This window comes from Trachemys scripta, chromosome 8 (assembly GCF_013100865.1).
Source record: "Trachemys scripta elegans isolate TJP31775 chromosome 8, CAS_Tse_1.0, whole genome shotgun sequence".
In the NCBI taxonomy this organism is placed as follows: domain Eukaryota; kingdom Metazoa; phylum Chordata; order Testudines; family Emydidae; genus Trachemys; species Trachemys scripta.
This window is the reverse complement of record NC_048305.1, coordinates 78,894,582-78,919,383: the sequence shown is the minus strand read 5'-3', so window position 1 is coordinate 78,919,383 and position 24,802 is coordinate 78,894,582. Positions and strand designations below refer to the sequence as shown.

Here is a 24,802-nt window from a genome sequence, read left to right as displayed (position 1 = left end):
TTTCTAATCAAGTAGAAATGTCTGGGATTTCCCCCTTCCCCTCGTGCGGCGCGGCTGATTGGACGCCTGGCCTGATTGAAAGCTGCTCGCGGCCACTAGGGCCTCTAGCAGCCAGAGTCCCTCCCCCTCCCCAGCTGCCTCCTCCCCCACAGAGCAGCGGGGCTGTGTTTGATTCCACGTGGAGCCTGCATTTCACCCTCTGCTGGGTGAGCAGGGCAGGCGGCGGGGGTGTGTGTGTGTAGAGACTGCAGGGCGAGTGGGGAGCAGGGGGCACAGAGGCGGCAGGGCAAGTGGGGAGAAGGGGGCACAGAGGCGGCGGGGGGGTGCAGAGGCTGCAGGGTGAGGAGGAGCAGGGCAGGCAAGGGCATAGGGGCTGCGGGGCGAGTGGGGAGCAGGGAAGCACTTAGCAACCCCCAACCAAGATCAGAACAGGAGGGAGGAGGGGAATGCAGGGTGCTCAGAGGAGGGGGCAGAGTTGGGGCAGGGACTTTGGGGAAGGGGTTGGAATGGGGGCGGAGAAGGGGTGGGGTTGGGGTGGGACCAGGGGTGGGGAAGAGGCGGAGTTGGGGCGGGGCCAGGGCCCCGGGGAGTGTCCTCTTCTTTAAATGTTTGAATATGGTAACCCTATTTAAACGAGCATGTTCCCTAATTGATCAGCAACAAAACAACGTTAACTGGGACAACTTTAAGTGAGGAGTTACTGTACTTTTAGTCTGGTTATGTTAAATTTGTAAACTTGCTAGGGATTTAATTGCCTAGCCAGGTTTCCTTCCCTGAAAATGGCCAACCTGAACGGGGTTGTCAGATGAGTACATAATCTAACATTGGAGATGGAGGTGAAAACACTAAATTAGTTCAGGGGTTAGAACAAGACCCAGACCCACTAGTATGCAATTTTCTTTGACTGGAAGACTAAAACTCAACTTAAAATGGCTGCTGGTTGCCTAGACTTAAATATCTGCTTGTGATGGGCACCGGGTTTGCAAGTGAGGACTGAGGTGTAATAATAAAGCTGTTTGGGAAAGCATACCTCTGTCTAGATCTAGACAAAGATGCTATGTGCTCTTTTATGAGCACGAAATTTCCCCATGTTTAAAACTAAAATCTTATTATGGTGACTTAAACACCAGTTGAAATGAATTGTATGTTTTAATTTATTTCAGTAAGAATTTGAAATCTCAAACTATGAACTTGCAAATTCAAATGCACATTTGCTAGCTTTCAAAGGTATCTTCATTTCATTTAAAACTATTTTTCGGTGATATTAGTAGGGCTTAGTTGCTGAAGACTGAGTAAAGTGTCAGTCGTCAAAAAGCTTATACATAAAATAAAACATAATTAGTTAAAGGCTAACATTACACGTGGCTGTTTGTGCTGACCAGACTAGTATTGCTAATCTAGCTCTCTTTAACCAATAGTTTACCGAAGAAAAACTTGGTCAAGCAGAGAAGACTGAACTGGATGCTCACTTGGAGAACCTCCTCAGCAAAGCAGAATGTACTAAACTGTGGACAGAAAAAATTATGAAACAGACAGAAGTTTTATTGCAGCCAAACCCAAGTAAGAAACATGTTGGGTTTTTCATCTATACTTTAGTGCCAACAAGCTTGTCTATTTGTGTGTGTGTGTGTGTATTTGGCAGAGTCACTGCTGCATGTTTATACACACTGCTGTTCATTGTTCCTGTTTAAAACTTCTCTTACATGTACAAGATGTACAATGCTTTTTTGATACAATGAAACAAATTAACTCTTAATTCCAGTGCAAAGACTTGACTGCATAAGATGGCAACTGGAATCTATAACAGAATGATTGCGTGTGGGTTGTCTCAAAACATCTTGAGATCTGACAGGATCAGAGCCTATTTAAGCTATGCAGGGTCTGTCTTCATCAGTACTAAGATGAGAGAATTTCTCCTAGCCCAAAGGAAAACAAAATGCTAGGGAAGATATGTTGATTATTTTGATAGGTGTCACTTTTCCCTCAGTCTGTATTGTGTTGCTTCTCCACCATTGTATTAGGGGCATGATGCTGCTTGATATTTTTTTTTTTTTTTTTTGAGAATAGGAACTGGGGTTCTGATCACTTGTCATGTTACCTTTAGTGACTCTTTTACAAAAGAGTTTTGATTAGACCTTGGTGAACAATGCCAGCATACTTCTGAGTTTTGTAACACATCTGTTCTGGCCATGCTAATTGCCCTTCTGATTTGTTTTTCACAAATATTTGAGTGGTGGTTTACTGGGGAAATGTTCACAAAACTTCAAGTTTTCATATGTATTTGTGGAAACCAAAAGAGCTTGTGTTCTTATTCAGTTGGAAAATAAACAAGATCATGATCCTTAGCTGATTGGTCACACACAAGCAACGGAGCTCAAACGTCAAATATTGGCAGTAAATCCTTAAAGTGAATAAATTCAAATCTGCTCACAGAATAAGGCTAAATTCATCAACTAAGCTTTTCATTGCAAACTATTGGCTTTACTCCAAGTTGTAAACCTAATATCCTGGCCAATTTCTACTTGAATGATTTTCTTGAGTTATATTCTATCTGAATTCCCCCCATAGTTTCAATTGATTATAATCTTCATTTCCTCTTCTAGATTTTTTTTTTATTAGTGGGTCATATGAGTCTCATTAACTAACCTGTATTAAAATGTATAAACTGTTTTTAATGTCTTTTGGGGTGGGTTGATGTAAACCAGTTTTTTTTTTTTTTCCTTCGTTTGTTAAATCATCATTTAATCATCAAGCAGGAAACCTTGATTTAAATACTTAATCTTTATCTTACTTTACATTTGTACTCTTCAGTTATTTTCCTAAAGACAGGTTGATTCTCATTGGTTGGTAACGATTAAAACATTGATTTTTTTTTTTTTCAATTAAATATAGCCTTTATACTAAATTTGATGCTCTTTCCTAACCAGAGAAAACAATATCTATAAACATTTAAGTAACTATATAGCTTTGCATACATTTATTCATAATCTTAGCATTTACATTTTTAAGTTAAAATTGACTAATGTCTTAATTTGCTAGATTAACTTTTACTCATTTACATTGAGCTATATTTGGATAGAAATTGGAATTCAATTAAAAATGCACAAACCAATTTTAAAACTGTTTTATGTAACAAAAAACATCTTAAACTTTGTCCAGCACATTTATCAAACCTGTTTTCATTTGACACTGGCATAACAAACAAAGTAAGTATTATCCGTAGTTACTGAATTGAACTGGTTGTGTATGGTCACTGTTCTTCAAACTTCAGTACTACTAGATCTCATCTGCACACACCTCATTTTTATTTAGAGATTGGATAGAAAGCAAATTTTTCTGCCTCTTTTTTTTTTTTTTTTTTTTTTTTTTTTTTTTTTCAATTTTCAGTTGGCTTCTCAACTCTGAATTAACTAGTCATTGAATTGAACTAATTGAATAAATTGAAAAGAAAATATTCTCTCTGCACCTACAAAAGTGGCTACTGCCATCAAAAGCTGGCTTAGCACTTTAACAGACTCTGGTTCCAGGTGCTCAGCCAGTGACTTCCACCAGTTCAGTGACTCCAAAAATTTCACAGCAGAAGTGGTATACTGCTTCAATATTTTTACTTACTTTAAATAATTGCAATAGATTATACTGAGTTTAGGCCTTAATATATTTGAAATTATGGCAACCTACACTTTTTTTTTTTTTAAAGGAGTGCATTGAACAAATCACATTTCTTTTTTATTTAAAAAGTTGATTTTTATCCACCCTGCTTAAGGTTCCATCTTAATGCACAGTACCACGTACAATTATAGCAAGAACCCCTTGATTTTTTTCAGCTTTGATTTAGTCTGCAACTGCTGATCTTAAAGTAATAGAAAAGCTGTGTCAAAGTCTCTGTTCATCTGGAAACTGTTCTATACGCTTGGGTTAACTCTTCAGTGTGATAGGCATAACACAGACTTTACTCTCTTTAATTGCATTGGAAGTACCCAGATCTGTCCAAAAATACAGCTTGCATGCATTTCCCTGGCTCACCACTCCAGAGCATTCTTTGGGCTAGGGTCAGAGTTCTCTGTGGGTTTCCATGTTCCTCCTGCAGTGCATGGCTTGTTTTCCTAGTGGTGGAGCACTTTAACCTTGGTTGGTCCTGCAGCTGTACCAGGGCTCACTGCTACAAAAACATCCCAATCTTTTCCTGTGTGGCTGAGAGTCTTCCCCGACCCACAAAGCCTCAGAGGGTTCAAAGGTTAGCGTCACTATGTTGGTTTCTGTTCAGCTGTTCCAAATCCCAGCTCGCTGTTGAGGAGTTCAGAGAACTGGTTTTCCCCAACTTCAGCCAACCTCAACATATCCATTGTGTGGTCAAAATGCAGTTACTAAGGGTAACTGCTTTCCATTTCCCCTAGCTTGGTGGGTACACAAGAACTGTCCGCCCATGGTGGATTCCATTTTTACGCAGAGGTATTTAGTGATACAGCAGTTTTCACAACTTCATAGTACCTACTAGAAATCATAAATTGTAGGCTGTCCACATCTTCACAGTATTCCATGGGAAGCTGGACCTAAACTCTGTTGCAAGATGCCTGGATTCTGTGACATTCTGGTGTGGCAAACTGGAAATCCTGTTAGATTCTCTTCAATTAAAAGATGGATGTTTTTGATTAATTCAGCATGAAATTAAGTGTTACAATGCTTACTGTTCAGATAAAAAAATCAATTTTATGGTGTTCTACACTTAGTTTGATATGCCAGTTAGGTTCTAGAAAGCAACTATGCTTTAATACAAATCAAAGGTAAAGCTGAGTGTTTTGGCAGCTGCATAAAGAGGTGAGTGGGACTCATGGTATCCAGGAGGGAGTAAGGCAGTTTAGGTTTATGGAACAAGCACATTAGTGCATAAGTATACTAAAATGAGCAGCAGTGAAATAGTTGACAATATTGATGCAAACTGTCATCTTCGGGTTTCGGTCTTACACTCACCTCAACAGGTGATCAGTTCATGCCTCTCGGAGCTATTGTTTCAAGCTGTTTATATACTCAGACCTCCAACTTAAGCTTGCTTCACATCTTCAAAGTTTTCCCAAGTCCCGAAAAATAGATACAATTCTCTTAAGTGAATGGTGCTGAAATGGAGCATACTTGTTGCAAGAGGTGGATTCCAGAGTAAATTCTGCAGCAGCTGGCCCACACAGGCCTTGAATAAAAATATAATTAAAAGCCAAATTCTATGAAACCACATGAATAGAATGGCCTATAACAAAAATGCTAGCTGCATTCTCTTCTTTGGGGAAGAGGCGGAGTAGATGCTGCAGAGGGTTAAGTTCTTTGCTTCCTAAAGCTATAGGATGGTTGCCGGGAATTTGACCCCTGTAGATGAACGGCTGATAAACTAATGGTATTGGAAAAGATGTGACTGCCCAAGCTGAGTAACTTTCCCTCCCCTTTCGCCCTCTTCTCTCCCCTCTTTTTTTCCTCTTTCCCTCCCTCCCCCCTTTGAAATGGTAGGGATTCAGATATGTAGGGGAGGGTTTGAGTGTATTTGGCAACAAGTCACATTTATCACAGTTGGTAGCTGGAACTAATGTTCCCCTACTCTAAAAGTAAGCAACACTTCCTTACTTCCCCTTCTATTGAATTGCTGGAGGAGCTGTGCATTCACAATGCTTGGAAATGAGACAGGTCTCACGTAACTCCTTCACCAGTGGTTAACCTCACTCTAATGCTGATGGACGGAAGGTGGGGCCCTTATTCCACAGGCTGGTTTCTTTCCCTTGTCCTTGGAACTGCTGCTAGGAGCAGAGAAGCAGTAATGCTGGAGGCAATAGCTTCAGGTTCCCCTTCTGAGCTCAGATGGGCCATCTTTTTGGCAGGAGTGCTATGGGAGACTGGCTTGACTTTAAGTCTAGGATTTCAAGTCTAGGTTCCAATGCAGTATCTGATCTCTCTTGATCAGCAAACTTAAGGCCTGAAACATGTGTCTAACCACTTAAAATCTAAACTCTCTGCTTCACTCAGACTGTAAATAATACAATTACAGTGCTTTGAGCCTCTGTCCTGAAATAATACAGGAAATAAAGTTAAACACTTACATAATTTGGGTTTCTGGTTTTAAAAGAGAAAAAAGTAAAGTAAACAGCCTATAAAATGTCTCACTAAACATTTAAAGAGATATCTGAGTCATTAACTACAGGCTGGGTGTAAATAATGAATGGATGGCAATATCTCAATTATGCTGGCAAAACCTTATTTTCAGCTCTCTGAATTGTATTCAGTTTTGATCTAATCTGAAAATACTCAGTTCATATTAGCTATCCCTCTTCAGCTTAATCTGCCTTTCTCTAAAACAGTAGATTAAGTTCTTTTAATGCTTTCTGCATAAATGCTTTATTTGGTACCTTTAAGACATTTATATCCTCTCTCCACTATCCAAGCACAGCCATTTTTTCTTGTGAGTAATGGAACTAAAAGCTCTGCTATAGAAGAATGCTGGATTCTAAGTAGTATTAATAGATATGTAAACAGGGTGAACGGATTTGTTTATGCTACAGTTAAAGGATACAAGCAACCACTAACGTGGGGAAAGTGTACTTGGTGCTATACAGTAGTCCTTACCCCAAAATGCTAATCTAGCTCACCAGAAACTTGTGGCAGATGTATGACAAGTGCCTGACCATTTCAGTGGTAAGCATAAGTGCTCTTTTATGAAACTAGAGATGGGCCAAAGTTACAAAACTCAGATCGTGACGCTAGCCAAGTCAAAGTTTGAGGTGTATTCACATCCAAGGCTCAGTGTCAAACTGATCTCTAGCACATTAAAGAGATTGAAATATTAAAGAAATGAAAGCTGAAGAGAGCATAACTTGTGTGGCTTCTAGACTTCGTGTCTCTTAATAAAAAAAAAAAAGTCCTTCATACTCAACATATATACTCCCTGCCTGTAGTCATATCTACTACTGACTCTAGAGGCAGAGTTTTTACTAAGTATTCTTGGAAACAGACATCAGTGTGGCTATAGAGAAGAAGGCTGTGTTCTGTTCCTGGTGAATTCAGAACTGCTTACTGAGGCCATGTCTACCTTAGAGAGCTTACACCGGCACAGCTGTACTTATGCAGATGCGCCGCTGTAAGATCTCCCATGTAGTAGCTCTGTGCTGATGGGAGAGAGCTCTCCCATCGATATAATTAAACCACCCCCAACGAGTGGTAATAGCTATGTCTGAAGGAGAGCATCTCCCACCAACATAGTGCTATCCACACCAGTGCTTCTGTTGGTGTAATTTGTCACTTAAGGGTGTTTTTTCACACCCCTGAGCAACATAAGTTATAAAGTGCTAGGCTATGTCTACGCTAGTTTACAGATGAAATTAGTCGAAACTGCAACTGCATTTAATGACAATTCAATGACACTGTGGCTCAAGTGTTACTGGGGGATAATGTGGCCTGCACAACCTCTAATACTGGTGCTGTGTAAGAAGGTATGAATTAGCTTTATTACACGAGCCTATATTGAATTTTTATGGAAAATAGTAGAAATACTTGTAAACAGAGCAGATGGATATTTAGACTAACATATCACGTTGGTGACAATCACTTTATCCGATTTCCTCAATTACCTAATACTTTGATATTCTGTGAATGAATTAGTAAGTTGCTTTTCTATGAGTGAACATTTTTTTTTTTTTAAATACTGCTTTGATTTACAGTAATTGCACTTCAAATTAGCAAACAACACTTTTTTTTAGATGCTAGAATAGAAGAATTTGTCTACGAGAAGCTGGACCGCAAAGCACCAAGTCGTATGAATAACCCAGAACTACTAGGCCAGTATATGATTGATGCAGGGAATGAGTTTGGCCCAGGAACAGCATACGGTAAGTTTGAGCTAAGAAGATGACTCGAATTTCAAAAAATGACTGCACAAATTTATGTATTCAGTGTACATCTTTGAGAATATTAAAGCTCTGAAGCCTTAATCCAAAATGAAGATGAGGGTAGCATTAGTTATAGCTGCGGTTGGAACCCTAACTCTACCCCCCCCAGTGAATGCATAACTTTACTACCTGAATAGATAGCTCACATTTTGTTTCCCTATGAATGTCTAGTCACAAGGGAAAAATGCAGTTCCTGTCTTTTGAATACGGTTATTTTTTTGAAAAAAAAAAAGTAAGAAATACATATGTACTGTGTGCAGAGTAGAAATTGCTGTTGGAAACAACTAAATTCTTGTTTAAAATCTCAGTGCAGTTTCATAGTCCTGACTCCCTTTTTAACTACCGTATATACTTGTTCATAAGCCAGATTTTTTTTTAGTAAAAAAGGAAGCACCAGAGAAGGGGGTCGGCTTATGAACAGGTATAGAGAGGGAGAGGTGGGACACAGCCCCTCCCAACAGAGGGAGCAAGGAGAGGCAGCAGAGCCAGAAGGGAAGAGGTGGGGCCAGAGTCTCTCCGCTTCTGGCCATGCTGCTCTTCTCTCTCTCTTCCTCCTCCTCCTCCTCCTCCCCCCCTCCCCCCCCAGCCTTCGAAGCAGCTGCAGCTCTGGGGTTGGCAGGCTGCAGCCGTGCTGCTCGGCCCCACCCCCAGAGCAGGCTGCAGCCAGGTCAGAGACATCCTCCCCTGGGCCTCCCCAGATACGGTGGGAAGGAATGGGATGGGGAGAGTGTGGGGGTCCCAGGCTAGGTGTGGGGTCATGTGGGGGGTGGTCACAGGGGTTATTCGCCTGACTCCCAGCTTCTTCTCTCTCTCCCTCCCTCCCCCCCCCCAAAAAAAAATTTCCCCACCAATTGCTGTCCCGGCCCATCAGGATTAGCAGCTGGTGCACCAGGACACTTTGTTTACTTGGGTTCACCTCCGTGCCTGCGGATGCTCAAGGTAAACAAATCATCTCGGCCCACCAGCAGCTTATCCTGATGGCCCGGGAGCCAAAGTTTGCTGACCCCTGAATTTCCATTTTTACTTATCCATCTTGGCGGGAGGGGGGATTGGCTTATAAACGAACTGTCTTATGATCAAGTATATACGGTACTTTCTACAAGGGATTATTAGAGTTATAGTAGACTTATTCATGGATACCTTTCTCTTACTCCCTCAAAAACCTACTCCTCTATAATGGCATCTCTGGCATTTTCCAGGAAAATTTTAGAGACTGGGTCTTAACATGAAGTCCAGTTCTCATATTCTCTTAAACCTACCCATCAGTTTAATATAGGTAACAGTTAAAATTAACCAACCGTTAATGTGTAGGTATATTGTTGTCAAAATACACCTATTACAAAGCCTGATAGTTTTCATTTCAGAACACAAGGTAGCTCCGCAAGTAAATAAAAAAAAGTTGTTTTGTGAGATTAACTTTCACAAGGAATTTAATCAAAGATCTTTGCATCTAGAAGTAATAGGATTTTCTGTTAAAGTAGAAGATAACCTACTCTTTTTGTTGGAAGCATCCAAAGTATAGATTTTCACAGAAAGAAAGTGTATGGATATAACTTTAGTAGTGGCAACCTTTACAATCAGAGAAGCGACAAGATACTTGAAAACATCAGTGGCTTGCTGTCCAAGTATTAACCAGGCCTGAAGCTTGCTCGTCTTTATTTAAAACAAGCTAAATGAAACTCAGCTTATTCAGACCAATATGTGTGTAACTTCTTATAAGTATACAGCCATTGCAACTTGTTTAATTCATTCTAGGATGCAAAAATAAACGTTACACTAGCTTGCAATGACACCATTTGAATGATGCTTAATATGTTGAGCAAGGATGAATTTTGGTAGGAAATTGGTATTGATCAGCACTTGCACTGAAAAGTTCCATACCTCAAGGGCATACAAAACAAACTTTGAATGATAAGGTCCCCAGTCCCTTTCCTCTTTTTTTTTAATTAAATAAAAATTCCAAGAACAGTGAAATGTGTGATGGTGTCTATCTGAAGTTGTTTTCATAACACTTTTCTTCAGAATCAAATTTACTAACATTTTGTATTAAAGTACAAATCCTACCTGTGTGTTCAAAAGTAGACTTTCAGAGTTTACATTAAATGCAAAAAGCATTCTCAACAGTTAAAATTTTTCTATTTAGCAAAAACCTCAGATGGGTGATTCAAACTGTCAAAAGGGGGAAATTGCTTCTGGATTAATACTAACAATTGGAACTTTCATTAGCAAATGCGAAATGGAATTGCCATAGGTAGTACCACTACCACAATGCTGTAACTATTCAGATAGATTAAGATCTAACACTGAATGTTCGTTACTTCATAACTTCCAGTTAGTGACTCTCATTAAAACAGCCTTGGTTCTAACTTTTTCTTTAAAAGCTATTTGTTTAGCATTTGGTAATTCTTCAAAATGTTGGCCTAAATTCTTGTGCTTGTAGAAATTTGCATAACCACCTACAGGGATCACTGTTTAACAACCATCTCTTCTCCTTTACAGGAAATGCACTAATTAAATGTGGAGAAACACAAAAGCGAATTGGAACAGCAGATAGAGAACTAATTCAAACATCTGCTATAAACTTCCTCACTCCTCTAAGAAATTTTATAGAAGGAGATTATAAAACAATTACTGTAAGTTGACAAATGTATTGTAAACACTTGTAAATAGTTCTAAATATAAACATTTAAGTAAAGGGATAGATAAATCACATGGAGTTTAAAGAAAACTCCCAATAAGGAAAAAGCAGTCGAGACTTGACTTTTGTCTTAAGTAATGCCTGTCGTGTTTTTAGAGAGGAGAGAAGGGGGATGGGGGGGGAGGGAGGAGTCTGGTTCAAGAAAATGTTCTTGAATCTGCCACTTTTTAGTAAGCGTCCTATCTTGGATAGGAGTTAAAATAATGATCTGGATCTAATTCTGCATCTAATTATGCCTGCAGTTTCAGTTTTAGGAGGCAGCTTGTATACAGTATGTTACAAATATCACTCACTTATTACTGTAGATTATCTTTATGTAGTACAAGCCCACATTTTATTTCATGATCCTTTTAAACTAATTGATTTTCCTAAACTTCCAGAAAGAACGCAAACTATTGCAAAATAAAAGACTAGATTTGGATGCAGCAAAAACTAGACTGAAGAAGGCAAAAGTTGCAGAAGCTAGAGCTGCAGTAAGTAGAATAATCTTTTCTTTAAAAAAACAAGAAGTTCACTATAACTCTCCCCCTTTGGGTCTCAAATGTAGACAGTTCTGGCCCTATGCAAATTGTAATTACTTATACTAGAAGCCAGACATTAATATTACTGTCCCCCATGCGGGCAGGGGACTGGACTCGATGACCTCTCGAGGTCCCTTCCAGTCCTATAATCTATGAATCTATTACTTCAGCAAATATTTCTATGTCAAACTGAATAAGAAATGCCTAGGTGGAATCTAAGAGAAAATGGCACATTGCTTACTTTGTGTTGGGTTTCTTGACTTCTTTAAATTAATACTATTTTTAAATGTAGGCATAGCAAATTTTTATGCTGCTCCTCTTCTATCCTACATGAACCTTTGTCATAATGACAATTCTTGAGCTGTAATAAGTCACACTTCTAATCACTAATACTTCAAAATGTGGAGGAACTTTTTCACATAGTAATTTTTAAAGTGGGGTGTGCCAAACATTAAGTAAGAGTTGCTCTTGTTTGTTTGTTTGTTTGTTTTTACTAGACATGTGGGAGCATAAGTGGAACAGTTGGGAGTCTTCTGAAGGCTTAACCTTGTCCTATGCTAAATTACTTTTTGCTTCAATATTCTTGTCTCTTTCTTTGGAATGGTTTGTCACACATTTTACGTAATTTCAAGGAATTTATCACATCTTTATACATTTTTACATATCAGCAGCTCCAAGTCCTGTTACCTTAGATATTAGCTTGCAAGGTCCAGTATAGCAGATAACCATTTTACTCAACATAAAAATCCCAGGAACAACCATTTCCAAAACATTTAAGTGGCCTCATTAATCTTAGTTTTCTCAAGTTATGTTGTGATTTGCTTACATGCGTTATTAGATTTTTGTTAGTTGCGGGAGGGAATTAATCTGCTGACTTCATTCAGAGGAACAAATTACTTGCTGATCATTACTACAGGACTAGTAATAAGAAAAATACTTGTCCTGTAAACATTTATCTGTCAGTGTTTCACTGGTGGTAGATCATGAGACTTTCTACCTCTCAAGGTACATCTACATTGCAAATTAAGGTGTAATACCTGTAATTAGCTTTAATTTAGCTAGCATGGGTAACAATAGCAGTGAAGATGTGGTGCACAGACCCTGGTGTGGGCTAGCAACCAGAATACATATCCACTTCCACTGGGAGGTACTTAAACTGGGGTAGCTAGTTTGCACTGAAACTCATGCCATCACGTCTTCCATGCTAAAGCTAGTACGGGTATGCCTACCTGCGTTTTATAAAGTACACCTCAATTTGTGACGTAATTAAAAGTACATCTACATTACCATCTTGCTTGCCTATACTTCAATCCCAAACCCCTTTAGTAGTTGATAACTCAAACTAACAATATTTTAATGCTTTTCTGCCTCTTGAACCCTGGGTTTCAAGCTTCCAGAGGGTATACTCAAAAGGGCCTATAAAGCCTTACCTTGCAGTTGGTAGTGAATGTTCAGAGTAGAAGTCAGAAGATCAAGAGGGGGTGAAGAAGTGTGGAGGGATTGGTTCAGGTTGCCATGGATCTTTCTTGATTTCTAAAGGAGGTTTGCCTGGCTTGCTAGCTGTAGTGAATGTCTGAGTCAGTAACACACACTTTCATTGAGGGTTTTAACGCTCGTCTTTGTGATAGCCTCAGGTCTTGTTTCAAATGTTTTCTCTGTTCTATAAAAGAAAATGAAACAAATGCAGATGGAGTAACATGTAACTTTAATCTCTTCATAAGTCATGCACCGTTATGTTCAATAGCTAAATTAAGTAGTCCAGAGCAGTATTTAAAATGGCTGAATAAAACTACTTGAACTAAACCAGCAACTGTTTGGATTTCTAGGTATGCTTCACCACTTGCTCAGTTCAATCTTGCAGTGTTTAACTATTCTGTGTTCTGTAACATATTGTTCACCTGCAGTAATAACAGTGTAACCTGGTTTTGTCTCTGTCTATGCACTAAAGCAACTAAACACGTCTCAGCCTGAAGAAAATAACATTATGGTAAATGTCTCTTACATGCTCAACTTGCTGCATGTAAAATGGCTAAAGGTTTGTTGGCCTCCTGTGTTCATACATTCCTTTACAAAGTGTTTCCTCTTGCTATCCAACTCTAGTGGCCTTAATTGTCATATCCAATATTTGGAATGGAGAACTGAATCGATATTCCAATTTCTTGGAGTCCTTACTTTAATACAAAAAAAGTACTAGATAAATGACTCATGGCTCTATATTGTTAAATTATCCCTGTCAGACTGCATCCAATAATCTAAAGTGTGCAATACTATAGCCTTGTTTCCACAACTTTATTGATGTCAGAAAGCTTAATGTGCCAATTTAAAAAAAAAATTAATTTTTCAATAGTAAGTGCAATTCTGGGAAAACAACTGAAATGCATTATTTGACTTTCCCCATAGTATTTTGTACAGGACCATTTCAGGGGAACTGCACCCCACACTGCTTTATGGTGTCCTTGAGGGCACCCCAAAACCAGTCAAAAGCATTACAGAGAACATGTCATAAAATAGTGTCATAAACACAAGTTAAATTTACCAGGGATTACCCATCATCTGGTGGGTCTGTACATGTGTTGGTTCAGAGTTTCATCCGCAGTCAGTGCAGGTTGACCTTTCATGCAGTTTTTTGTGGGGTAAGGGATATTTGTTTGCTCACCTCTTAAACCCGGTCCAAGCCAGTATATATAATTGTCTGTGTCGTATTTCTATGGATTTGCATTAATTACCTCCTAATGATTCCAGATTTCACAGTAAACCCACCCGATGAGCCAGGAACACACACATAGATAGATAGGTTGCTCATAAATGGTTATATCTATGTGCCCATAGCATTTGACTAGACTCAAGATGTTGTTTGAATTATTGTATTAATAAATAATCTCTATAGTTTCCATGCTATCAGGGTCTCATATCTATCACAGTTGGAATAAACTGTGGATCTAAATATATTAGGGACTCTTTCTTGTCTTTGATATCAAACTAATTGTACAAACAATTGAAACTATGAATATTGCAATATGATTATTGGGCTAATCTAGAAATAACAATTGTAAGATACTTGTTGCAAAGATTTGCTGATTCTTTCTCAGCCTGGAAAATATTTACACACTGTTTTTAGACCAGAGTGTTGGCACACTAGTCAAAATTACTTCTGTAGAACATACACGATATTTTATGATGGTTCCTCAATCTGGTGTTGTCCTTAGTCTGTACAGCACCTGGTACAATACAGCATTGATTTTCAGTGTGGCCTGTAATACAAATAAACACTGAAGTGTTAAAGGTTCCATTGTTGATGGACAGTGAATCATTAAACTAAAGAATCTTGCCTCTAGTTATAAAACTAATGAAGTCTTGGGTCATAATTGCATATTTTAACCACAACTTTGACAAAAAACTTCTAATTTCAACATAATAAACTAAAGGAAAGCTGCATTGTTAGGAAGACTCCTGTTTTAGCTGTATTAAGTTATTATTGAGATGTCACAATAGAATTTTTAATCAATTGTTTCAGTTCACTGAAATTTATCCAATTTATTGCAAGTCCTTGTGGAGGCAGCAACCAATAATGGAATTAAGATGGCAAGAGAAATCGCTTCTCTCAATTTGTTTTATATTTAACATAGTTTTGTCTAGTGGGCTCTTGTGAAGGGTGAGCATATCTTTCAGTTGATCAGTATTTCAAACTTACAAACCTTAAAGTATCCATAACTAAATTAAAAATCATTTATTTATAACTTGCAATAAGTAATTTAGACTGTCCAGTTTGTATCCATTTTCCAAGTAGTTACATATTTTACATTGTAAGAGCTTCATGTTTTACGGACAAGTATCCCATTTTACAGAATTTTGTTTTTATCACTTTTTTGCTCTGTAGAGTATCCACTTAAGTTTTTTTTATAATAGCTCCATAACATCACATAATGTACGTAATATAGTGCTATAGGTGTGCAGTTTAAGCTGGAATTCTTTATTGTGTTTAAAGAATGCATTACATTTTCTTGACTGAACATAGTTCATAGCAAAGGCCTTCATATGGGTGCAGTGAGTCACAGTTGTCCACTCTTTACATCTTCGGGCGAGGGGGAAGGAGGTATTATTAAAGAACACACAAGTATGGCTTACTATGTTAAAACCACTCTGCTATTCTAAATGTCTGTCTTAACTCTTAATGCTGACAAGATTTGGGCAGAGGAAGTGACAAAAGTAAGTAAACAGTTCAGAAACTGCAGCATTATGAAACAATTACTTGTTTGGTACCGTGTAATAAAGGGTGTTCCATGTTCTTGCACACCTCTACCCCGATATAACGCGACATGATATAATGCGGTAAAGCAATGCTCTGGGGTGGGGGGGGCGCTGCGCACTCTGGCGGATCAAAGCAAGTTCGATATAACGGGGTTTCACCTATAATGTGGTAAGAATTTTTTTTTTTTTTGGCTCCCGACAGCGTTCTATTGGGATAGAGGTGTAGTTAATACATTGCTGGCAGCTATTCTGCTGTATTGCATCAACTATTTAGCCCCTTACAGAGAATTTCAGATTCCAGTAGTGAAGTGAGGTTAGGGTGACCAGATGAGAGGAAGAAAATATCGGAACACATGGGGGGGAGGAGGGGTCACCGGCGGAGTGCCCAAAAAAAAAAGTGGACTACCGCCGATGGAGCAAAAAGAAGAGGGGGGGGGGGGAAAAGAGTACTGCGAAATATCCAAACATCGGGACAGTCCCGATTTTATCAGGACGTCTGGTCACCCTAAGTGATGTACATCGTGCTTAGGAATAAACTTGGAATTTGAAGAAATACTGTTTCTGGGTAACTACTGCCACTATGTGACATTCTTGTAGCAAAATATAATATGAAAAACCGGTAAGCCTGCAAGTAACAAGACAGTAGGGCTTCTCTTACAAAAGTTAATTTCTTAGGACAGTATCTTATTACAAACAATTCACAGTAATAAATTTCTTTGTAGATTATGTATTTTTTTCCTGAAGGATTGTGTGGTAGTTCTCTGAACTGCCAATTAAGAAACAGACATTCAACTGTTGGCCTCCTAGTACTCAAATGGGGAACTGATACTGTGGAAGTAGCAAACTCATCTGAAAGAGGATGAAAAAAGGAGAAGCAGTGCTAGCCTTATCACTCTTGAGTTGGCCTGCAAAACAACTAATTGCCTGCAATGTAATGGAGTGCAAGACACAAACCATAGGTTGACAAGATGATACTTTGAGACTTCACTTGACTTACTAGAGGCTTCTGTGTGCCTTCTGTTGGATTTTAGCACACATACAGTGCTTTAATAAACACTATCAAACTGGTTCCCCTTTCTTTCCGTATGGCAAAACTAGGGGTATGTCTACACTACCCGCCGGATCAGCGGGCAGCGATCGATCCAGCAGGGATCGATTTCTCGTGTCTAGTCTAGATGCAATGAATTGATCCCCAAACCCTCTCCTGTCAACTCCTGTACTCCAGCGCCACGAGAGGCGCAGGGGGAGCAGCAGCAGTCAACTCACCACAGTGAAGACACCACAGTAAGTCGATCTAAGTACGTCAACTCCAGCTACATTTTTCACGTCGCTGAAGTTGCATAACTTAAATCGATATCCCACCCCCTAAGTGTAGACCAGGGCTAAGAAGAAAAGCCTTAAGGAGTCTGAGAGCTGGGAGTAAAACATCAGAGCTCATTGCCAAATCATGCTGTTCCATACTATTGAGCTACCATTCTGTGACGAGGTTACACAGACTGCCACAAACAGATCGCTGGGGGGAGCTGGAGACTAGTCATGGTGCAGTTGGCAGCAGCCTGAATGGCATTCCATCACCCAACTAGCAGAGAAGTGGTCTGGAGAGCTGTCTCGTATCCCAAAAGCCAATTCTGGGGGACTGAGTTATGTGCATCTAAGGAAAAAATCCAGTGGCAACTTTTCAATGCTAGCTATTGGCTTATTTGTTTTCAAATCTTAACGAAGAGAGGCTAGACACTCTGAATTTCTTAGTACTTTATAAAAGTACCTCTCTGTTGCTGTAAGTGCTGTAGAATTTAAAAAATGAAAAAGTAATAAAACCAGAGACCACCCAGTCAAATCCTCCAACCTATAGCTCACGCCTCCTTCCGAAGGCCCAGTAACTGATGTAAATGCATTTATGTTGATCTGCCTTCCCCTTTATTGAAAGCCCAGGGAGAGAAGGGAGTCTGATTCATAAACTACTCTCTGAATCAAACCGTAACTTCTGTTTGAAATAGCTTATCACTAGAAATATATCTCCAGTGTTGCTTTTAAGAGACTAGGTGATGAAGAATCACTTAACCACTAGAACAACTAATCTTATGGATGTAATTGCCTTCACTGTTGAAATAAAGCACAGAGTGGGGTTTTAGTTTGAATTGTTCTAGCTTTAGTAACGCCTGCTTCTGCTAGCTTAGTCTATCAAATCTTTCCCATATAGGTAGGCACCTGTAGATGATTGTCACCCCTTAACTTTCTCTTGAGTGAACTTTAAATAGACTGAGCTTCTTTAGTCTCTTACTGCAAGGCATGATTTCCAGACCTTGAATTAGTCTTGCATCTCTTCTGCACCCTTTCCAATTAACTTTTTGAAGGGCTGTCTGAACTGGACGCACTATACTCCGGGTCAACTGGTTATCTATCAATAAGCTTTTCAGCTCAGAAGGCTTACAAATCCCTGGTCTGAACTGAGGTGGAGAGCGGGTATCACGTCAAGGGCCCTTCATGGCAAGACAGTGACAGTCATCTGCTACTTCCTATTAAAACAGGAGGTTTCACGGACTGTGGTTGCAGTTATACACTGAGGGCAGGGTAGCCTAGATTTACAGTTCAAGGCTCTATCCTTAACCCTTCTCAGGGGTGATAAGGTTACAAGTTCCATGAGCTCAGAATGTCAGTTGTGCATGTATACTATTTTACCCCAATGATATAAATCGGTATACCATAAGGTATACACTTCACTTCAATCAGCAGCAGTGAAAAAGGGGATGAGGCAATGCATGGGAAGATGAAGAAACTAGAGATCTTGGAGCATGCCATCGCAACCTCCAGTTCAAGTAATGCTCTGCATATAGCGATTAAGCTTGAGCAATGATGCTTCCAAAGGCCCTTCTGTCTGGTAAACTAATTCAGTGTGCGCCTGTTTAACACACAGTTGTATAACTTCTTTTGTCATTATGAACTTGATAAGGGAAGGAATCTGCTTTATTTTCTCTATCATTAAAGTGGATAATATGCCCTCTGCCCTGTTTTCATTAAAGTATCAGCCTTGTTACAACTTCATATCTGCATGTGTTTAAAAACAATCAAATTGCAGTACATTTCAGGGGAAGTACCAAAAAAGATTTACTTTTGTAAAACTCAAGACAGTTAACTAGTTTTCCCATCCATTGGGAAGCTGTGTGGAGTGCAAAAGCAGGAAATTCAACTCTTCCTTTTTTTCAAGCTTCCCATCTCTCCCCTGCAAAACAACAAACACCAAAACAAAACACACACAAACCCTCCTATTTTCCTTCCTGTTCTTACAAAGTTCTTTCCGAATGGCCAGCCATGAGTTCATTGTGCTGGTGAAATCCTGACTTCTGAAGCAATACGCGTCAACGCTTCAGGCATAAACATTTATAGTAAATGTCTCTGCTGTTTTCTCTAAAAGTACGACTGCTTTTCTGGGGGGAGAGGGAGGAGTAAGCTAGCTTGTCCTGAAAGACTTCTGACAGAACAAGTTCTAATGGACCCATGCTGTCCATTTGGGACACTCTGCACAAAGTTTGGAAAGTTAATATGAATTAACTTGTGTGTTAAATTTATAGGTCATCTCACTACTAAATACCAACTGTATACTTCGTTCTCCACAGCTTCTTCACTGTCTTTTAAGCAATTTCAAAAGTGGCTGTAAAAACTTAACCCTGAAATATTTTAGTTCCATAATTCTTCTGCGCATATTCCTTTGAGTCACTTCTGTGTTCCCATGGAACTATTCATAGTAGGATAAGCAGAAATATAGTCTCAGGTAAAATGACATGCAAGAAAAAAAGTTGTGCCACTTCAATAGGTCTTGTAAATTCATTTCCCTTATTGTAAGAGTAGTTAACTGCTGCACCTCAGACAAAGACAGACTTCTGCCTGCTGAATTATCCCATACAGAAACCAGACGCTAAATGGTCAAATTTAAAAGCACTGAGAGAGGAATCTAGATACCAGGACTGCATACTTCCCACCGGAGACCTCAGAACAGTGAATCTTGGATACTGCAACTCTGATTATATAGTCATGTGCAATTTGGGTGGCATTGGTTGCTCAGAACAGTGTGGAATTCAGAATGACTTGCTCTTGTGTTTAAATGAGACCCTCTAATGTTACTAGATCATTTTAGACTTGTTCTAAAATTGCTAAGAACTGTAGGCTAACTAGCAGCATTAGAGTAATCCATGAATTTGAAAGAGTTTTAAAAATAAATATTAATGTTATATATGAAGTCTTGAAGTTCTACTGTTGGTGACCTAATTCATTTTCTAGTGTAGCAGAGAAGTTAAAACATCAGACTGGGACTAAATCTAAATTTCATTTTCTCCTTAGAGATCTTAATTTTGAGGCACCCATTGATCTGCCTATGCAGATCTATCAGACATAAAACCTGGTGACTAATAAAACATTCTGTTAAATTTTTGGCAAAAAGGCTCATATATGGCTATTTGAAACTGTCTGAAAACACTAAATAGCTGTAATCTATTCAGTATTGTAGAGCATGAAAACAAAATTGGGCCCTAATCCTGCAAACACCTAAACATATGCTTTACTGCATGCATGTGAATGGTCCCATTGAAGTCCGTGGAACCACTTTAGATGCATAAAGTTAAGCACCTGTCTGTAGGATCAAGGCCTTCAAGTAGGAACTGTAACGGTGTTAGTAAGCAGTGTTTTAAGCTGTGTTGTACAAACTTCTAATAAGTTTATACTCTTCAGTCTGAACAGGAAGTACGAATAACTCAGAGTGAATTTGACCGTCAAGCAGAGATTACCAGACTGCTGCTGGAAGGCATCAGCAGTACACATGTGAGTATCTAAATTGAAGAAAATGAATAAAATTGAGACTCTCTAAAATAACTACAGGAAGTTGCTTGGAAATACTTTTAAAACGCTAATTTTTCTTTAACACCTTAAAATGTGTTACACAATACATACCCATTTGAATCTCAACTTCTAAGCTGTAAAAAGAACAGGAGTACTTGTGGCTTCAGTACGTTGTAGCCCACGAAAGCTTATGCTCTAATAAATTTGTTAGTCTCTAAGGTGCCACAAGTACTCCTGTTCTTTTTGAGGATACAGACTAACACGGCTGCTACCCTGAAAGCTGTAGTTACTGTCCAGCTAATTTAACTCTGGTCTCCTCAGGGCCCTAGTAAGAAGACCCTTTGGGTGCCTTTCTTCTAAGCTTCTGAGATCCCCACCAGACCCACCCTGTGTTGAGGCTACAAATTACAAAATGACTGCATACTACAGTAACTCTTCAATTGGGCAGAGAATTAAGAATGGTGGGCATCATGCAAGCATCATATCTCTCAGGCCTGAAAATATTTTCTATAGCACTAACATCCCAATTACCTTTTGAGTCTGGGTCATGAATTTGTTTTCCCCCATCCGTCTCCTCTTTCTCTTTTTCCACCCCCCCAATTCAGGGTTGCCACTGATGCTAATCTACCAAGCCAGCCTTTTTAAAGCAGGTATAGTATTCTTCATATGCACTAAAAACTTGAACTCTTCACTATATTATAGGCACATCATCTTCGCTGTCTGACTGATTTTGTTGAAGCTCAGATGACCTATTATGCACAATGTTACCAATATATGTTGGACCTCCAAAAACAACTTGGAAGGTAATAAAACTGCAAAAGCTTTTTTTTATAGTTACAGCTTTGTGTAAGGACTTGTTTGAGGTAGGAAAACTTGCACTGTTGTAACTACATTAATATAGTTCTACAAACCTCTAATGCACATGTGCTGCACTGGTGCAAAACAGGGTTTGTACAATGTAACTACATTGTTATAGTTACACCCATGGAGCAAAAAATCCCAAACCTGTAGATAGAGCCAGTGCTGTGAAGCATAAAGTGAGACGGAGACTTTGCGGAGTCTATAATGAGGGATGGGGAGCACGTATGACCACTTCTGGTAGAGATCTAGAGGATTCCTAGCAGAATACTTCTAATTATTGTACTGTGTTGGTGGTGATCCATTCTAGCAAACGGCTGTCAAATGCAGTGGAGGCCATTGTACTACTTGTAGATCCATTAGCAAGTTAAATGTTGACATGCAAGACCTTAAACTGATTTGAGAACACAGGAGTGTTCTCCAGAGTTTAGAGCAGGCTACCAGTAAAGCAAATTACTATGGGGAGAAATACATTTCATAATATGAGAAGGTTGGTGGGGAAATTAATGGTAGCAACTGAGTAGGTAAACTACTTGCCTAGTGTCTGGATAGCTTAAGCTTTTTTTTTTTTTTTTTTTTTTAAGCAAGTGAAAGAAACCATCTATTGCCTAAATTCTAAAATGCTTTAAAGAATTGTATGCTGATACATTTGTATTCTATACAAATTGTATTCTACACATTTCATACAGCTCCCTATTTCAAACCCTTTGTCCCAATCAGAATTTTTCTGAAACTATGGTGTATGCCAGACCACTTTATTCAACGGCGAGCAAGCTTTCTGGAATCAGTGTCCACATGGGGGTTTATTCCAAAATAGCTATTCCCAAATAATTATCCAGGAATAGCTATTTTGGTATATTTCAAGGTGTAGACAAGCCCTAATTGGATAAGTTCCCTGTTAACAACCTTTTCTTTACTAGAAGAAAAGGTTCTCTTTTGCAGCCACTTGTAAATGGCAAGCTGCTTTAACTAGAACTCTAGCAGACCTGATGAAACACATTCTAACACATACTCAGTGGCTGGACTCTTTCTTTTTGTGATGGTGGTAACTGAATTTTACCACTAACTTGCCTTCTCAAAACAAACTTAGAAATAACTGGCATTTGAAACGAGTATGTTTAAAATTTGATGCTGTATTATAATTTGCACTAACTCATTTACAACTTTTGTTATGTTGTATGGGGGCTGCTAAAACGACAAGCCCAAAACATACATACAGTAGAATCTCAGAGTTACGAACTGACTGGTCAACCACACATCTCATTTGGAATTGGAAGTATGCAATCAGGCAGCAGCAGCAGACACAAAAAAGCAAATACAGTACAGTACTGTGTTAAATGTAAACTTTTTTTAAGTGAAAGTTAGATTTGACAAGGTAAGGAAACTTTCTGTGCTTGTTTCATTTAAATTAAGATGGCTAAAAGCAGCATTTTTTTTTCTGCATAGTAAAGTTTCAAAACTGTTTTAAGTCAATGTACAGTTGTAAACTTTTGAAAGGACAACCATAACGTTTTGTTCAGAGTTTCGAACAGCCGACATTCCTGAGGTATTCATAACTCTGAGGTTCTACTATGAGGCTTTCTATTTCTCTATATAGATAAGGCATGCATAAACTTTGCCTTAACGAGAGGGAGAGTGTAATAGCTATAGCAGGAAAAAGCTAATACACCTGTGTCTTTTCTTGACTTGTCACTTAAGCCCTATGCCTCATTTCTTCCACTAAAAAAGTGCTTGTGCTAGCTATGAACAAGTTAAGAGGTTTAATATTTGTAAAACACATTGAGAGCCTCCATGAACGATGGCACACTATAAATTAAGTAACTTGTATACAACACATACCGCAGAATCAAAAGTTGAAGAGAAGCTACGTGAGAATAAGGGCAGATTTTTGGATCACTTACTTCATTTGACTCATCATAAAAATTTGTTTTTGGAAGACTGTTCTGAGTAACAGCAAATGGCAAGAGTACAGACTTCAAGAACTAGGTTGATAATCTATAGAAAGCAAATAGGATTTGCTTTAAGCATAATAGTTTTAACCTAAAGAAGATTGTTCCTCTTAACTAATTTTCTTTGCCTAGGCATGTACAGTGCTTTTATTTTAGCATGCTCATACAAACTGCCAATGTTCATGGAAATATGTCAATCTGGTCTTGAAACTTGGCCTTAACCCTATCTCCATAATCTTGCTGATGCTCAGTCTATGGGCTGGAAAGTCTCACAAACTGCCATATGAAACTTGCATCTATTACTCCAAGGGGGATTCTGTGGGACTGCGCGCCCACAGAAAACAGCCCCCCTCTGCAGAATTCCCGTGCTTCCCTGCAGAAAATGGCAGTGAAGCAAAGGGATGCCACCGAGAAGGGGGAATGGACTACCATGGGTGCAGTTTTTTGGGGCTGAATGCCGCTTCCTGGGTCCTAGTGTCAGTTGTGATTCCCTTCTGTGTGCTAGGAGCCTTCCTGTTTTCTGTGCAACAATGAATGCCCATGGTGGGGCTGGGTAAGGGGAGGGTGGGGGAAATGAGGGAACTGGGGGTGAGGTGAAGAAGCAGTGGGGAAGGAAGAGGGGATGGAATAGGGCAGGGGGAGAGGAATGTGGGAGTGAAGGGAAAGAGATGGAGGAAAAAAAGGGGATAGGGGAATCTCAGGGGGAAACGGGAGGCTGGCATGTGGCATCCCCTCAGCAGCAGCTGGGACTCCCCCGTTAAGCAGGCCCATTGAACCCTCACCCTGACAAGTCCTTCCCCCTACACCTGGACTCCCACCCCATTGAGCCCCAACTAGCTGCACCTGGACATTGAGCCCCATTTCCCCTCACCCAAACCCCCCTGCTGATCCCCCAACCACCTTCACCTGGGTCCCCTGCAGAGTCTCTTTGCTCCTTCAACCAGAACCACCACCACCCCTGCCTGAGCCCCTGTACATCCAGATTTCCCACTGAGTCACCTGTACCCAGATTGTCCCACACAGAAACCTCTCACCCCACACCTGGATCCCTCCGCACTAAGCCCTCCACACTTGGATCCTGGTGGGCTAAACTTGTCCACCCACACCTGGTGCAGAGGGGCAGGATCCCGGGGTGTTTCTGAGGCAGGCCTAGCCCTTGCACTGTGTCAGGGTCAGGTGCAGCCTCACTGCTGAGTCCCAGTACCAGGGGAGGTGGGGGCTTCAGGGTGATCTCTCACCTCAGTGCAGCCAGTGGTCTGTGCTCCTCACTACCATGCTGGAACCACATTTATTTATTGATAAATAAAAATCGTAGAATTTTTTGGCACAGAATTCCCTCAGGAGTAATCTACTTAGCTTAAAACTATAGTGGTGGTTAAACCAATTCCTGTCCTTCCTGCCATATATCTTGGACAAGGAAGTCTCCACTGTATTAGTCATGGAGCATGACAGGACAGTTTCTTGAGTTCCACTTTTCACACTGGATAGGGTCCTAAATTTGTAAATAGATGGGGCATAGCTGCTGATTGCTCAGAATAGGAGGATGAAGAGGCTATGTAGACCACTGGGTTTGTGTACTAGCTGACTGACCACTGGTGCTGTCAGATATAGACAACAGCCAGACTAGAAGCAGGCTGCCAAGCAAGGAGGGCAGACATCCTAGCTTAGTTTTCTGTCTGATTGAGGAGATGAAATTATGTTGTTGTTAGGGTATGTAGTTACTCTGGGGTTTGCAGCCAGTATATGCAAGTTCCAACTTGGATTCTGAGATGCTCAGGG

At 39.7% G+C, this 24,802-nt stretch overlaps 1 protein-coding gene across 3 annotated transcripts in view; it reads left to right on the top strand.

The window, feature by feature from the left end:
* The window catches only part of SH3GLB1 (SH3 domain containing GRB2 like, endophilin B1), a 37,528-nt gene that overhangs the window by 7,369 nt on the left and 5,357 nt on the right, over positions 1 to 24,802 (top strand). Inside the window, exons 2-9 of one of the 3 annotated variants that reach the window (XM_034778926.1) lie at positions 1,419 to 1,560; positions 7,731 to 7,859; positions 10,419 to 10,552; positions 10,998 to 11,090; positions 13,087 to 13,173; positions 15,321 to 15,344; positions 20,109 to 20,198; positions 20,919 to 21,019. In XM_034778926.1, the coding sequence (XP_034634817.1) occupies positions 1,419 to 1,560; positions 7,731 to 7,859; positions 10,419 to 10,552; positions 10,998 to 11,090; positions 13,087 to 13,173; positions 15,321 to 15,344; positions 20,109 to 20,198; positions 20,919 to 21,019 (800 nt within the window). The remainder of the gene's footprint in view (positions 1 to 1,418; positions 1,561 to 7,730; positions 7,860 to 10,418; positions 10,553 to 10,997; positions 11,091 to 13,086; positions 13,174 to 15,320; positions 15,345 to 20,108; positions 20,199 to 20,918; positions 21,020 to 24,802) is intronic. The other 2 variants (XM_034778927.1, XM_034778924.1) reach the window with 2 other exon arrangements.